General features: G+C 55.6%; 1 protein-coding gene across 1 annotated transcript; it reads left to right on the plus strand.

The window, feature by feature from the left end:
- The first annotated feature begins 3,769 nt into the window (after positions 1-3,769).
- On the plus strand, positions 3,770-16,717 carry LOC120747883 (rab GDP dissociation inhibitor beta). Its single transcript, XM_040053934.2, has 6 exons — positions 3,770-3,935; positions 11,345-11,452; positions 11,990-12,089; positions 13,700-13,834; positions 16,143-16,341; positions 16,566-16,717. The coding sequence occupies exons 1-6, from the start codon at positions 3,891-3,893 to the stop codon at positions 16,699-16,701; spliced, it is 723 nt and encodes a 240-aa protein (XP_039909868.1). The 5' UTR covers positions 3,770-3,890; the 3' UTR covers positions 16,702-16,717.
- Positions 16,718-16,891: the final 174 nt, after the last annotated feature.

Genomic DNA, 16,891 nt, shown 5'->3' on the forward strand with positions numbered 1-16,891 from the left:
CTTCGTGGACCTGCTCTCCTTAAATTTAATTTAATTAGACCTCTTTGGGTGGGACGGAGACTCTGGAAGCTGCGCCAACCTTTAAAATCCTTTTTGTAGCCCGAATCTGATCCCAAAACCTGCAGGAATCCATGGTGGGACCTCAATTTGTGAGGACATCGGGGTTCTTTGGATCAGACCGCAAGAAGGAGGCGTTTTATTCCAGGCTGGAACGCCTGGGCAATTCCCGGCGCTGCTGAACTTGAAATCCCAAAACTCCGCCCCTGGAACGCGCGGTGAGGTGAGAGCAGCTGCAGCTGGAATTGGGAATTCCGCAGAAAAGCGATGTGGCCTTGGCCGTTTGTAACGCCAGGATTTAAACACGGCTGGAATCCTGCTTTTTTTTTTGGTGTGGGGGGTGGGGGAATGGCAGAAGTTAAAAATCAGTGGATTAAGTTGTGCTGTGCCTGAGCTGCGCTGCCGGCGGCTGGCTTTGAGTGGGAAATTCCCACCCTGCCGTTCCCGGAGCGGGAATTTTGGTTTCGTTCCTCTAAAAACCCTGGATCCTTCCATAAATCCTGGCCTCCTCCCCGCAGCAGGAAACTTCATTCCCACTTTTTTATCGTTTTTAAATTAGCTGTGTCCTCCCCGTATCCCTGCTGAGGAGCCCGGGATGAAGCAGCGGGGACGTTTCCAAAAATCCACGGAAATCCGTCAAAACCGCCTTCAAAACGCCAAGGGCAGCGCGCTTTATTCGGAAAAGCAAAATTCACCCAGGGAAAAGCTCTTCCCAGTTTTGGGTTTTTTTTTCCAGCTGCAGGGATTTAAGGCACATTTGGGAATGAATCCCACGGCATTCCCGTGGGAATGGCTTCAGGGAGCACGGCCCAGGAGGCGCGAGGCTTTTGGAATTTGTTGTTCCTCCGCCTTCTCCGGCCTTGGCGCTGGGGCAGAAATTCCAGGTCTGGCAGCCACAGGGAATCCTGGAGTCATGGAATGGGGTGGGTGGGAAGGGACCTCAAGGATCATCCATGGGCAGGGACACCTCCCACTGTCCCAGGGAGCTCCAGCCTGGCCTTGGACATTCCAGGGATTCTCTGGGAATTGCAGCCCAGGCAGGAATTCCTTCCCAAAATCCCAAATCTCCCCTTTTCCAATCCCAGTCCATTCCCTGTGTCCTGTCCCTCCAGGCCTTGTCCCCAGTCCCTCTGCAGCTCTCCTGGAGCCCCTTCAGGCCCTGGAACATTCTGGAAGCTCTCCCTGCATCCTTCCCTTCTCCAGGAGAACATTCCCAGCTCCTCCAGCCTGGCACCAGAGCTGGATCCAGCCCTGGAACAGCTCCGTGGATTCCTCTGGATTTGCTCCAGGTCCTTCCTTCCTTCCTAGAATCCTTCCTTCCTGGAATCGTTCCTTCCTTCCTGGAATACCTCATTCCTTCCTTCCTAGAATCCTTTCTTTCTCCCTTTCTGGAATCTTTCCTTCCTTCCTTCTGGAATCCCTCATTCCTTCCTGGAATCCTTTCTTTCTCCCTTCCTGAAATCCCTTAATTCCTTCCTTCCTTCCTGGAATCGTTCCTTCCTTCCTGGAATATTTCTTTCCTTCCTTCCTGGAATCCTTTCTTTCCCTCCTGGAATCCTTTGTTCCTTCCTTCCTGGAATCCCTCATTCCTTCCTTCCAGGAATCTTTCCTTTCTTCCTGCCTGGAATCCTTTCTTTCTCCCTTCCTGGAATCCTTCCTTCCTTCCTGAAATCCCTTCCTTCCTTCCTGAAATCCCTTCATTCCTTCCCTCCTGGAATCCTTTCCCTCCTTCCTGGAACATTTCTTTCCTTCCTTCCTGGAATCCTTCATTCCTTCCTTCCTGGAATCTTTTTTTTTTCCTTCCTTCCTGAAATCCTTTGTTCCTTCCTTCCTTCCTGGAATCTTGCCCTCATTCCTTCCTGGAATATTTCCTTCCTTCCTTCCTGGAATATTTCTTTCCTTCCTTCCTGAAATCCCTTCATTCCTTCCCTCCTGGAATCCTTTCCTTCCTTCCTGGAGTATTTCTTTCCTTCCTTCCTGGAATCCTTCATTCCTTCCTTCCTGGAATCTTTCTTTTTTTCCTTCCTTCCTGAAATCCTTTGTTCCGTCCTTCCTTCCTGGAATCTTGCCCTCATTCCTTCCTGGAATATTTCCTTCCTTCCTTCCTGGAATCCCTCCTTCCTTCCTTCCTGGAATATTTCTTTCCTTCCTTCCTGGAATCCCTCCTTCCTTCCTTCCTGGAATATTTCTTTCCTTCCTTCCTGGAATCCTTCATTCCTTCCTTCCTGAAATCCTTCTTTCCTTCCTTCCTTCCTAGAATCTTTCCTTCCTTCCTGGAATATTTCTTTTCATTCCTTCCTGGAATCCCTCATTCCTTCCTGGAGTCCTGTACCTGACACTTGGCCGCCAGCCCCGGATGATCCCCGTGGATCACCCTCCACCTTCCCTTCTCCCCAAAAATCCAAACCATTTCCCAAGAAGGGCTTTGCTCCCATCCCCAGCCACCGCCGGTGGGATTTTTTTTTGGGGGGAGCTTCTCCATCATTCCCAGCGCTTCCAGAGGGATATCCAGAGCCCTGGGATCAAATTAAAGATGATTCTGATCCGTAGGGTGATATCCCAAGCCTCAGCTGGGAAATCGCTGCTTCCCACCAGGAAAAGGTGATGAGGGTTTAAAAATAAAAGCTCGAATCTTCTGGAAAACCTCGGGGTTTTCCCGACGAGGACGAGAGGAAAAGTTCGTGTTTTGGGGTGGAAAGAGGAGGGGAATGTTGGGAAGAAGGAAAAGTGAAGTTCGGGAAGCGGGAACGCGGCCTAATTACGGGGGTTAGTTGTGGGATAATTAGCAAATTCCCCATCAAACGAGGTCCGTGGGGTGCCTGGGATGGGACGGAAAAGCACCGGATGTGGAGGGAGTGGGGGGTCCGATTAAACCCCCCCCAAATTGAGGAACCCCTTAATTTAAGGACCCCACTAAACTGACGAGCCCCCCTAATTTAAGAACCCTCTTTAAATTAAGGATCCCCCCAAGTCGGAGACTTCCCCCCAAAACAGAGCCCCCCCCTTTAATTAGACCCACCCAGAAGACCCCCAAAATTACAACACCCCCCCCAAACAGAGGATCCTCCCCTAAATTGAGGAAAAAACCCCAAATTCAGGACCCCACAAATGGAGGATCCCCCCCAAGATTGAGAACCCCCCCAAACCGATGAATACCCTAAACAGAGGAACCCCCCGAAACTGGGGACCCCCCCAAAACCGAGGTCAGTCTCCAAATAAAGAACCCCCCATAAACTGAGAGCCCCTTCCAAGTGGAGGAAAATCCCTAGACCGAGGAATCCCTCAAACTGAGGATCCATAAAAACTGAGGACCACCCCCAATTAAAGGGCTCCCCTAAATTGAGACACTCCCCCCAAATAAAGGACCCTCCAAATTAAGAACCCCCCAAACTGAGGCCTCCCCAAACCGAAACCCCCCCAAGTAAATGATTAAATGAGCCCCCCCAAATTTCGGAACCCCCATAAATTAAGGAGCACCCCCAAATTTCGGAAACCCCCCCCCAATATAAATGATCCCCCCGGCGCGCCCTGAGCCCGTAGGGGCGGCCGTGGAACTGCGCATGCGCGCCGCGCCCCCCACCACGGTGGCAGCGCCGCTGGCGCGCGCAGCCAGCCCGCCCCTTGATTGACGGCCCCGCCAGCCAATGGCGTGGCGGCTCGGGCTGTGATTGGCGGTGGCGTGGGCGGGGCGCGGGCGGCTCGGCCCCGCCCCTCCCGGCGCGGTCCCCTCACGGCGGCGGCTCCATTTTCTCGCGCTCCCGCGGCCCCCGCGTAGCGCCCGGTTCGCCTCAGCCCCGGCCGAGAGACCCCAGCCCGAGACACCGCGCGCCGCCATGAATGAGGAGTACGACGTGATCGTGCTGGGCACCGGCCTCACGGTGAGGAGCAGCAGCCGCCGCCCGTTCGCGCCTCGGGCCTGCTGCGGGCGGCCGCCGCCCTGCCCTGCCCCGCCCCGCCGCCCCCCTTCCGCCATCCCCCGGCTCCTGCGGCTGACCCCCTTGCCCGTCTCTCACCCACCCCGGCGCCGCTGTCCTTTTGCCCGTCTATCGCCTGATCCTCCCCCCGAGCCTGGGTTTGAGACCCCCCCCCCGCCTCCGGCATTCGGGTCTTTATTCCCTCCCCCAGGGTGTGCGCTCCCCTCCCCGGTTCCTCACCTGATTGTCACCCCACTCGCCCCATTCAGGTCGTTTCCTTCAGCTGTCACCTGTCCGTCGTAGCCCCCCCGCCTCTGTCTGGGTGCTTCCCCCTGTTCCCATCCCCGATATTACGGGGGGGTCTGATGTGTGCGACCCCCTTGGGCACCCCTGGGTGCTTTCCCCCGTCGTGAATTATCACAGCACCCCCCTGGCTTCAGTCCCACCCCCACCCTGGATCTTTTCCCATTCATCTCCAGCCCAGCCCGGGATCCTCCCCCTCCTCCCCTCAGCATTATCCCGGGGGTCTGGTGTGTGTGACCCCCCCTGGGTCACTTCCCCATCGTTAATTCTCGCAGCGCCCCCAGCTCCAATCCCATCCCCACCCTGCATCCTTCTCCCCGTTCCTAACTGGACCCACCGGGTGGTTTTGTTTTTTTTTTTTTTTTTTTTTTTTTTCATATGATTTATATCTATTTCACAACAGCTCCTCGTGTTTGGATACACCCCCCTTATCCCTTATCCCTTATCCCCGCCGTTCCCAGGAAATGCGGCTCTTTTGCGGAGGGAGGGCGTGGGGAGACTCGGACAATAAAACGCCCGCGGGCATTTGCTGCTTTTTATTTATCTTTTTAAATCATTGCCTTTTTTTTTTTTTTTTTTTTTTCTCTCTCTCCCCTTCGCACCTCTCCTCCCCCGGCTCCCCCCACCCCGTAGCACAAACCCGGCGTGGCTGCGGGTCCGTGCAGGGTGGAGGCAGCCGCGGTTATCCCCCCCCTCTCCATCCCCATTCCCGCTCCGCCTTTGCAGCCTTCGGCTCCATCCAGCCCTGACTGCAGCAGGAGGGGGATGGGAGCCTGGCGAGCCTGTCAAATCTCCCTTATTCCCCCCTCCTCCTCCTCCTCCAAAAAAAACCCACCAAAACACCACCAAAAAAACCCCCCTTTCCTGCGATGTGGCTGCATCCCGGCGATCCCTGAGGAAAGCTGACAGCTGATGGGGGTGCGGCGGAGGGAGGGGGACGAGCCGCGGTGGGGCTTTGTCCTATTGTGGAGGATGCAGCCCTCGCCTCAGGCAGCCCTGGGGGTGGAAAAACACGGCGGTGCCGCTGGCCCGGGAGGTTCGAGGGAGGATTTCTCCCGCTCCCTGCGTCCCTGGAGGCCGGGAGATGCCGAGGGAGGGCGGGTTGCAGTTTACGAACGCGAGGCATTGTTTGGAGAAAGGGGGGGGGGAAGAAAATCCAACATGGTGGAGAGGTTTTTCCTCTTTTTGCCGCGGCTTTTCCTGCTTTTGTTCCCCCCTGTTAACGGGGAAAGGTGGCTGGACAAAGGGATTCTCTTTGGGGTGAGCCTGGCTTTCCCCGGGGTCGGTGATTAAATTGAAATCCACGCATTTCCTCCTGTGGTTTGGGCGCTGTGACTGGCGGGGCTGCCGCGGGAAGCGGAGCTGGGTTATCATCCATCCCCCTCTTTGGGGTTGGGGACGGAGGGTAACGAACCTGGAACGTCTGCTGTAAGGGACGCCCAGCTTTCCCCGTTGCTTTCATTCCTTTCTAGGCTCTTCCTTTGAGGTGGGGGAATGGCTTAGGAGGAAAAAGCTTCTTCCCTTTGATAGGGAAAGCTGGAGCCTGGCCTAAAGCCTGCCCCTGGCTCAGCAAAGCAGGGAAAGGGACTTTTGGGGAGGAGAAATATAATGAGCATCTAGTGAAGGGGCCTCCAATAGATCCGAGCTCCATTAAAATGTTAATTTATGCTTTAGTGTGAGCGGGGTATCGAGTTGGTGAACGCTCGGGGGGGGCTTAATCTCAAACTGACAAATGCCAGTGTAAATTTGACAAAAGGCCTCTTGTGAAATCACGTTTTAAGACAAGCTCCTGCTAATGAGCAGCAGTGGAGTTAGAAGGAATAAATTAGGGCCGGATTTGAAGGTGTGCCGACCGAACTCCAGAGCCTGGGAATATCCAGGAGCTCGTATTTTGCTGGCTTTCCCTCTGAAATACCAATTAGGGTGGACTTCAGCTCCTCTTGGTGAGGTGGAAAAGAGTGGAAACCAGAGGTGCCGGTGCAGCCGTCCCAGAATTGTGGCTGGCCATGGAGCTGGATCGGCCTGGGCTGAAGGACTCTCCTGCACTCACGTGGAGCTTGAAGGTTGCTCCTCCGGCTGTGGAACCGGTGCTGGCTCAGTCCGGCTTCCTGAGGAAAAGGAGCTGGAAACGGCTGTTCCTGTCCTTTTCCAGAGGAGCTGCCTGGTGATGTTTGCAACCACGCTTTCCTTCAAGCTGCTCCTGGGTTCTGCCCCCGTTGGAGCTCTGAGGTTGTGTCTGTGCTGCTGATCTCAAGGGGTTTTTTAATTCTTTTTCCAAAGGGAAAGTTGGGTTGTTGGTTTAAGGAGGGAGAACGAGTCGTTGGGGGCTTTGTAAGAGAGCACAAACACATCCATTGTGGTCATTCTGGCTGGGTCTGTGGGGCCAGCGAATTCCTCCGGCGCGGATCTGAAGGCACAGCATGAATATTTCAGGTGTTAATCTCTTCCCTCACCCAGTAATGAAGGACTAAAGGCAGCTTTAGGACTGGGATTACTGGCACTCAAAACTATTTCAGCTTTTCTCTTCTGTGTGCTGATCAGAGACCCCCATCGCAGTAGCAGCTCGCAGAGATGTGTCTTAGCCCTGTGGGGGAAAATAATCCTGAATTGCTGCTGGAACAACCCCTCAGAGCAGCTGGGATGAGCTCCGTGGCTCCTCCTGCGCGGATCCGTGCGCAGTGCCAGGCCCTGCTGGAGAGCTGGTGGATCTTCCAGCTGCTGGTCGATCCTCCTGCTGGGAATGGCTTCTCCAGGTCGCTGGAGCTTTAATAGCTTTAAGGTCCTTGTCTTAGGCTTTCCGTGTGCATCGTGTGGGGCAGATTAGGGATCATCTTCCCGCACAAACTCGTTTTTAATCTGGCGCAGTGCTCGCAGAGCGGAGAGCTCCTCGTGCTTGTGCGTTCACGCCTCTCTTTCCGGTTCATTGCTCTCTGCTCTCAAGCTCGCTGCTTCCTCACTGGGTTATTTTGGGGCGAGATGTTGTGCTGCCAGGCTCTGTGCTCGTACAAAGTCACTTGTGGTGAATTTTGGGGGTAATGAAACCCTCCGGTTCGGTTCCTGCTGAGGTTTCATGTTACCCTGGTTTTTCTGAGTTTTTTTATAGCCTTTTTGAATTTTCATAAATGGGAGTCAGATTTTTAGTTACGGCACGATATTAAGAGCAGTTTTCTACCTTTTCCCACATACGTAACATAAACAAATCCTTTGTTTTTCATTCTCGGTCCTTTGTTTGCATATTTCTAACCTGAAAGCAATTGTAACTGACGGCTGGTCTGGCCAGTTGGCTTGAGGGGTGAAAACTCTAAAAGCCAATCTTCTGCTAGACCCACAAATGTATAAAAAGTAAGAAATAAAACCAGGAGTCTCTCTCTCCGCCTGGATTCAGCTTTTGAGCTGGGTCGGGGAAACCTCTGCTCTGCAAAACCTCTTGTCTGCGTGTGGCTGCTCTGTGTGTCTCGGTGACAGTTTCACTCTCTGCAGGCTGAACTAAGCTCCTTACCTGCCAGCTGCCTCCCCGCCTTCAAGCTCTTCAAATCCACGGCAAAGACACAGATTCACTTTCTGCAGGAGCAGAGGAGCCGTCCTCGGGGGCTCCGGGATTTATTTACTCCCGCAGGCCCGGGGCTGGTTGCCTCGAGCGCCTCAGGGTGTCACCGCCGGTGTCCTTTGCTCCTGCAGCCGGCGGTTGGATGAGCGGAGCGGTGCCAGCCTGGGTTGCACCGAGAGTTCCTTCCCAAGCCCAGCCGCGGTGTCGCTCTCTCTGCGGCCGCTGCCTTTCGGAGAAGGGGCCTGGCGCTGCCGCAGCCCGTTGCCCAGGCCGAAGGGATTTTTCCCGATCCTCCCCTCGGCGCTGGCTCCGCTTTCTGAGCCTCTCCGAGCTGCCGCCCTACTTGGAGAAAATCCCACGGAAACCTCCTCGCTTCCTTCCGCTCCTCGAGGCCTCTGCACGCACCGGCTCTGGTCATGACCTGCCCTCCAGGGAAGAGCCGAGGGTCTTAACCAAGCGCGGAAACGCCGACGCCTCCAAGTCACTCCTCCTTATTTGCGTGGAATCGCTCCGGCTGTGCTGTCAGCCCCTTCCCAGTGCTGCTTTCTCCCCGTTCCCTGCCCGCTCCGGCTGTGCTGTCAGCCCGTTCCCAGTGCTGCTTTCTCCCCGTTCCCTGCCCGTTTGGATGGCTGAGCGTCGCTGCGGACGACGCCGGCGGCGCCCGGGCTCGCTCCGTGGTTCATTCAGCAGCACGGCGAGCTCCTGGGAGCCTGGTAACCTGAGCTGGCTCAGGCGTGACTGCAATTTGCATGAGGATTCTGCTGGAGCTGGACACCCCGGAGCTCTCCCTGCTGCGTCCTGCCGCTGCTCCCCCGTTCCTCTTCGGCGATGGCGGCGTTTCTAAAACAGCAAAAAAAAAAAAGAACGGCAGCACAGATTTGAACTCCCGACGCTTCCTCTTTTCGCTTTGCGCTCCAAACTCTCCGCGGCCCTGCCCTTATCAGCGCCTTTTGTTTCCCTCTCTGCCCTGCCCCACGCGAGCGTCACGCATCGAGCCGTTCCTGGTCCGGAGGAAGCGCTGAGCTGATAAATCCATTGTGCGGCCCCGCCGCAGAGGGAAGCGGCGGCGCAGCAGCTCTGCCTCGGTCCCTGCTGCGGTTCGGTGGGGCTGGAAGAGCAGCGAGGAGCTGCTTGAGCCTCTCGTGTCCTCTGCTGGTGCCCAGACCCGCCCCGAGGGACGCTGGTGGTTTGGGATGCGCGCTCCCTCCTCTGGGAGGACGGAGCGAGGAATGCTCGGAGGTTAGGTGAAATCAGCTGAGCATCCAAGCCCGGCGGACGCGGCCTGGAGCTCCGTCCCTCCTTTGGGTGCTTGCTGAGTTGTGAAATCCCGCTTGGCTTCCTGCCGGCTCAGCTCCAGCGCCGACCTTTGCAGCGCTGTGCCGCCGCCCGGCAGAGCAAGGTTCTGGGAGCTCTTCCAGGGTGGAGCGAGGAGTCCAGCCACGGAGCTCCGTGGATTTAACTGGTCGGTGCTGCTGCCCTGGGCGTGACAGCCCTGCCCTGGGTGTGGTTAGACGTGAACGCTTTTACTCCCGCGGTTACTCGGCGTTGTAGGCCTCGGGCAGTGACTTCGCGCGGGGTTCGGTGCAGCTGCGTCTGCTGGGAGGATCTCTGCTTGCTCCAGCCTGTGGGAGCGAAAGGAGGAACCTTGTAGGATCCTTGGAAGGATGGACCACGGAGAGCTTTTGTGGGAAGCGCCGTGGCTCGCTGCTTCGCGAAGCTTTGTGTGCTGGAAATCCTCCGTAGCTTCAGGGATCGAATTCCTTGCTGTGCACGAGGCAGCTCCAGCTTTGCTCCTCGGGTCCTTGGCTGGAGTTTGGTGACATCCTGGCCAGCGGTGCCCTGCTGTCCCAGCAGAGGAGGATTTCCCACTGCCCCCTGGAAGCACCAGCGCAGCAAATCCTCAACCCCCGAGAGCCGCCCTGCCTGGGGAAGTCGATTTTACACCGAGGATCGCCTGGGGTCTGTTGGAGTCCAGGGCATTCCTTTGGTTGCCCTGGAGGGTCAGGGACCTGGGCAGGGGGGTCTGGGACCCCAGCCCAGAGCTCAGAGCTCAGAGAGACACTGGATTTGATTTCAGTCCATGGGAGAGGCTTCTTGCACTGCAGGAAGCATTGCAGGCCACAAGAGTGTGAAAAATAGTAGTTTAGTACATCACAGGGTGAAAAAACAGTGGGTTTGGGATTCTTGGCATTGAAGTGAATGGGGCGAGATGGAGAATTTGGGACATTGTCCCTTTCTTCTTCCTTCTTGTTCCCTCACTCCATTGCTGCAGTGACGTGGCACAAAGTAGTTAGTGAGGATTGGAGCAGAGTAAAGATGACCTTTTTAGTAACAGTAATAGACATTGGTAATAAATAGTAAATAAAGAATACCTAGCAATTATTATAAAAGATAAGGACAGCCCAGAGACAGGGGGAGTCACCAGATGTCTGAGCCGCGGCAAACATCTTTTGGACACTGAGAAAATTGTAAGATAAGAACTAATAAACAAAGCATGTAACCTTGAAGACTCCGTCTTTTCCTGCGTTTGGCACAGAGCTTTGCAGAGGGCCAGGACTCTCAAACCACCTGAATGCCGGGGAATTTAAACTCCTGAAAAGGAGCCCCTGACAGGGGTCGGGATTTACACAAACAATTCCCAGCGGGAATTTTCCTGACTGACACCTGCCTGGGTCAGCGCCGAGCTGGAGATGAACCCGCGCTCCCCGGGAGGGGGAAGTGCCACAGGAGGAGAGTCCTGGCTGAGCTGCTTGTGGAATAACTTGGATTGTGATTTGTGGAATAAAGGCTCCAGCATCTCCTGGAGCCTCAGATCCCTGCGGGATGAGGGATCCCGTCAGATGCGCGGCGCTGGCAGCAGCCGGGTGGGGGTTTAGGAGCCGGAATTCTGCTGCTGGAGCGAGCTGGGATCAGTCGGACCTCCAAGATAAGCTGTGCTGAGCAGGCAAACGTTGCAGTTTGTGTAAAGCTCTCGGGCTGGGGAGTGCCGGCGCCGGGGCAGAGCCGTGTTTTAGCGGGGATTTGGTTGTGCGAGGCCTGAGCCGGTCGTGTGCGCGCTCTTGCAGTCAGAACCTCGGCGGGGACAGAGCAGAGGGCAAAGCGCCCAAATTCATTTCGTTTATTCTTCATGCTGCTCTCTGAGAGGAGCTGTTGGTTATCCTGAGTTTGCCGCTGTGGCAGATATTAGTAACTGAGCTTCTGAGGAGGCTTGACTGAAGCCCAGGTGAGATTTCACGCTCCTGCTGCCTCTCTCTGGGCACCCTTATACTGACAACCTCAGAGGACGCATTTTCCTCTGGCTCAAATGCGCGGAATTCCCCAAAAAATTCCTCTGCCGGGTGGTGCTCGTGTGGCTCTAACCCCTCACCCGGGAATTTCTGACGAGGTTCATCTGCCTCCAGGAGGTGCCTGAATCCTGGAATGAAACAACCGCCGTGCTTGTTTGCCTGAACACGGGAAAAACGGGAAGCGGGAGGCTCCAGTGCAGCTGACTCCTGTCCCTTGCATCCTTTCCTCCCTGCAGGAATGCATCCTCTCCGGGATCATGTCAGTGAACGGGAAGAAGGTCCTCCACATGGATCGGAACTCTTACTACGGAGGGGAAAGCGCGTCCATCACGCCCCTGGAAGATGTAAGTGTGGGCAGAGCCCCGTCCTCGTGTCCTGCCCGGGGAGGAAAGGGGATTTGTTCCCTCTTAGCCTCGGGGTGGCTTCAGGTTAATGAGGGAGGAAGTTTTTACGGCACTTCCTCAGCGGGTAGCGGTGGGGAAAACACCGGGGTGGGGCCTCGGGAGTTGGTGGGTTGCGATTGTTTCATGGGATTCCCGGTTGGAATCCGAGCAAATCCGAGCAACGCAGCGTTCCAGAGCTCTTCCCAGCTGGGTGTTAAAACCCTTCAGCTAAGAAACGTCACGTTAAACGGTTTCATCAGGTTCATACATTCCCAAATCCTCGATGGGGAGAGGCCGGATGGCGCCGTAACAATTCGCTGGATGCGTTTGTGCCTGTTCCAAACTCAGATGGGAGCTAGAGCCGCGGCCAGAAGCCGGCTCTGAGGGGCCTGTGTTCAGCCCGGAGCTGTGGGCGTGCGAAGTGTGTCCACGTGTGGGAGGAGTGACACCCAGACAGATTTCCTGGCCTACAACAAGTGCTGTGTTCTCTCTCCAAAGCTCTACAAAAGGTTTAATCTCCCGGGAGCTCCGCCGGAATCTATGGGGAGGGGAAGAGACTGGAACGTGGACCTCATTCCCAAATTCCTTATGGCTAACGGTGAGTGATCCTGAGCTCCCAGACATTCCTTGGGCTGGAATAGCACAGGCCAATCCCTTCCAATCCTTGGATCTGCGTGCTCCAGCAGTAGAAGCCCCTGTCAGTGAAGGGATCAGCGGCGCAGGGCCAGCTCCCTGTGCCTAAATCCAGCTCCTGGCAGCGCAGGGCCAGCTCCCTGGGCCTAAATCCAGCTCCTGGATGCTGGAATCTCATCCTGGAGCAGCAGGGATTGCACAGTGCCTACCTCAGGGAGAACTGGGAGATCCCAGCCTGAAACCCCTGTCAGTGAAGGGATCAGCGGCGCAGGGCCGGCTCCCTGTGCCTAAATCCAGCTCCTGGAATCTCATCCTGGAGCACTGGGGATTGTGCTGTGCCTGCCTCAGAGCTGCCTTAGGGAGAACTGGGAGATCCCAGCCTGAAACCCCTGTCAGTGAAGGGATCAGCAGCACAGGGCCAGCTCCCTGGGCCTAAATCCAGCTGCTGGAATCTCATCCTGGAGCACCAGGGATTGCACAGTGCCTACCTCAGGGAGAACTGGGAGATCCCAGCCTGAAACCCCTGTCAGTGAAGGGATCAGCAGCACAGTGCCAGCTCCCTGTGCCTAAATCCAGCTCCTTGCAGTGCAGTGCCAGCTCCCTGTGCCTAAATCCAGCTCCTGGCAGTGCAGTGCCAGCTCCCTGTGCCTAAATCCAGCTCCTGGCAGCTGGAATCTCATCCTGGAGCACCAGGGATTGCGCAGTGCCTCCCTCAGGGAGAACTGGGAGATCCCAGCCTGAAATCCCTGTCAGTGAAGGGATCAGCAGTGCAGTGCCAGCTCCCTGTGCCTAAATCCAGCTCCTGGCAGCTGGAATCTCATCCTGGTGCAGCTGGGATTGTGCAGTGCCTGCCCCAGGGCTGCTGTGGGGTGAACTAGGAGATCCCAGCCTGAAACCCCTGTCAGTGAAGGGATCAGCAGCAGGGCCAGCTCCTTGTTCCTAAATCCAGCTCCTGGCAGCACAGGGTGAGCTCCCTGTGCCTAAATCCAGCTCCTGGCAGCGCAGTGCCAGCTCCCTGTGCCTAAATCCAGCTCCTGGCAGTGCAGTGCCAGCTCCCTGTGCCTAAATCCAGCTCCTGGCAGCGCAGTGTCAGCTCCCTGTGCCTAAATCCAGCTCCTGGCAGTGCAGTGCCAGCTCCCTGTGCCTAAATCCAGCTCCTGGCAGCGCAGGGCCGGCTCCCTGTGCCTAAATCCAGCTCCTGGCAGCAGCAGGACCAGCTCCCTGTGCCTAAATCCCAGCTCCTGGCAGCTGGAATCTCATCCTGGAGCAGCTGGGATTGTGCTGTGCCTGCCCCAGGGCTGCTGTGGGGAGAAATGAGAGATCCCAGCCTGAAACCCCTGTCAGTGAAGGGATCAGCAGTGCAGTGCTGGCTCCCTGTGCCTAAATCCCAGCTGCTGGCAGCTGGAATCTCATCCTGGAGCACCAGGAATTAGGCAGAGCCTGCCCCAGGGCTGCTGTGGGGAGAACTGAGCGATCCCAGCCCATCTTCATCCCGCTGCGGGTGGGGAGGGGTTTGCTGTGCTGGGAGAGCTGCCCTGGCAGCTGCAGTGTCCGTCTTTGCTGTTCCCCTTGCAGGTCAGCTGGTGAAGATGCTGCTCTACACAGAAGTCACTCGTTACTTGGACTTCAAGGTGATCGAGGGCAGCTTCGTCTACAAGGGAGGGAAGATCTACAAAGTTCCTTCCACCGAGGCAGAAGCTTTGGCCTCCAGTGAGTAGCTGCGCCTCCTCTGTTCCCTCTGAATCCCCTGAACCGAGGCAAACCCATCCCTTGGGATGTTCTCCGTGCTCCTCACGTGTCGAGGAGCCTCCTCGGGGTTCTCCCGCACCTCTTTGACTTCAAACACCCTCAGCCCCTTTTCCTTGGAGCTTCCAAGCTCCGGTGAGATTTCTGCCGGGAGCCTGGCGGCGTTCTCCTCCCTCCAGAGGTTCCCTTTGGGCCTCGTGCTCCCAGCCCCGCCGTAAACATTCGATCTCGTGGCCCTCGTCGGAGCTCTGCGCGTGACAAACGTCGCAGGCAGGTCGCAGCGACCGATTCCGACGTGCGGAATCAAACCGCGGCCGCTGCCCGCTTAAATCTCGCTCCTCTAATGAAGCTAATTAACGGCGTGGTGGAGGGCGTTCCGTGAGCTCCAGGCACGGGCTGTGTCCGGCAGCACCTCGGGAAGATCCGGTGAGGTGGCTCCTTGCAGTTCGAGGCGCGGATCTGGAGCGCTGAGCTCTCTCCTCCTGCAGTTTGTGGAGAATTCAAATGAGGGAGCGGTGCCTTGTCCAGTGTTTGGGGGTGTGAGGGACAGGACACGGGGAGTGGCCTTAGGCTGAGGCTGGATGGGATCTTGGGAAGGAATTCCTGCCTGGGATGCGATTCCCAGAGGAGCTGGGGCTCCCTGGAGTGTCCAAGGCCAGGCTGGAGCAGCCTGGGACAGTGGGAGGTGTCCCTGCCCATAGAGGTGGCACCGAGGACCTTTGAGGTCCTTTCCATTCCCCAACCCAAACCGTTCTGTGTTTGGACACTCGGTGGTTCTTAACCCACTGCTGATTCATGGAAAAGCCACACAAGTCACCGAAGGTCTGTTGGGTTCTGCCAAAACTCTGCTTCTGCTGAATTCTCACAAAACGCTGGCCCTGCTGAATTCTCACAAACCCCAGTTGTTCTGAATTCTCACAAACCCCAGTTCTGAATTCTCATTAACCTCAGCTCTGAATTCTCACATAACCCCTGGTTCTAGTGAACTCTCACAAACCCCAGTCCTGAATTCTCTCAAACCCCAATTCTGAATTCTCACAAAAACCCAGTTCTGAATTCTCACAGAACCCCTGGTTCTGGTGAATTCTCCCAAACCCCAATCCTGAATTCTCATTCCCAGTTCTGAATTCTCACAAATCCCAGTTCTGAATTCTCATTAACCTCAGTTCTGAATTCTCACAGAACCCCTGGTTCTAGTGAACTCTCACAAACCCCAGTCCTGAATTCTCATTCCCAGTTCTGAATTCTCACAAGCCCCAGTTGTTCTGAATTCTCACAGAACCCCTGGTTCTAGTGTGTCACTGAGACAGGGTAACACTAGTGAATTCTAACAAACCCCAGTTCTGAATTCTCACAAAAACCCAATTCTAAATTCTCACAAACCCCAATTCTGCTGAATTCTCTCAAACCCCAGTTCTGAATTCTCACAAACCCCAATCCTGAATTCTCATTCCCAGTTCTGAATTCTCACAAACCCCAGTTCTGAGCTCTCACAAACCCCAGTTCTGAATTCTCATTAACCTCAGCTCTGAATTCTCACAGAACCCCTGGTTCTAGTGAACTCTCACAAACCCCAGTCCTGAATTCTCACAAAAACCCAATCCTGAATTCTCACAAAAACCCAATTCTAAATTCTCACAAACCCCAATTCTGCTGAATTCTCACAAAAACCCAGTTCTGAACTCTCTCAAACCCCAGTTCTGAATTCTCATTAACCTCAGCTCTGAATTCTCACAGAACCCCTGGTTCTAGTGAATTCTCCCAAACCCCAATCCTGAATTCTCATTCCCAGTTCTGAATTCTCACAAACCCCAGTTCTGAATTCTCACAAAAACCCAATTCTAAATTCTCACAAACCCCAATTCTGCTGAATTCTCTCAAACCCCAGTTCTGAATTCTCACAAACCCCAGTTCTGAATTCTCACAAAAACCCAATTCTAAATTCTCACAAACCCCAATTCTGCTGAACTCTCTCAAACCCCAGTTCTGAATTCTCACAGAACCCCTGGTTCTAGTGAATTCTCCCAAACCCCAATCCTGAATTCTCATTCCCAGTTCTGAACTCTCTCAAACCCCAGTTCTGAACTCTCACAAACCCCAGTTCTGAATTCTCACAGAACCCCTGGTTCTAGTGAATTCTCACAAACCCCAATCCTGAATTCTCATTCCCAGTTCTGAACTCTCTCAAACCCCAGTTCTGAACCCTCAGCACCCCCAGCTGTTGTGACCTCCCACCAACCCCTGCTGCCTTCTCCCCAAACCCCGCTCTCAGGTTTAATGGGTTTGTTCGAGAAGCGCCGCTTCAGGAAGTTCCTGGTGTACGTGGCCAACTTCGACGAGAACGACGCGCGCACCTTCGAGGGCGTGGATCCCAAGAAAACCACCATGAGGGACGTGTACAAGAAGTTCGACCTGGGCCAAGACGTCATCGACTTCACCGGCCACGCCCTCGCTCTCTACAGGACTGATGAGTGAGTGGCGCCATCCCAAATCCCAGCTTTTTTTGGGGGGGGGGGTTTAGGGTGGGATTGAGCGCTTGTTTGAAATCCCCCCCGAGTCAAAACTTGCGCTCCTAAAAAAAGGGAACTCCCGTGCAACCGCTGGGAGGGTGGAGGAGGGAAACTTCCCCTTTTGGTGTCGGGAAGTTCTGCTCCTCTGGGGAACGTCCCAACAACGGTGTGACCGTCCTTCCCAGCTACCTAGACCAACCCTGCCAAGAAACCATCAACAGGATCAAGCTGTACAGCGAGTCGCTGGCTCGATACGGGAAGAGCCCCTACCTGTACCCCCTCTACGGCCTCGGAGAGCTGCCCCAGGGATTTGCGAGGTGAGCCCTTGGCTTCCCTCCCCTGGCGCCTGCGGCGTGCTGGGGTCTGGTCCTTGAGGGTTCTTGGGCTTCCTTCTCTCCTCCGCGTGAGGTTCCTTCGCTCCGGCCTTCACCCCGGAGATGCCACCTCCTCTCGTGTCCAGAGGAGGGCAACGAGGCTGGTGAGGGGCTTGGAACACAAGCCCTAGGAGGAA

This window comes from Hirundo rustica, unplaced genomic scaffold, assembly GCF_015227805.2.
Source record: "Hirundo rustica isolate bHirRus1 unplaced genomic scaffold, bHirRus1.pri.v3 scaffold_263_arrow_ctg1, whole genome shotgun sequence".
NCBI classification, from domain to species: Eukaryota; Metazoa; Chordata; class Aves; order Passeriformes; family Hirundinidae; genus Hirundo; species Hirundo rustica.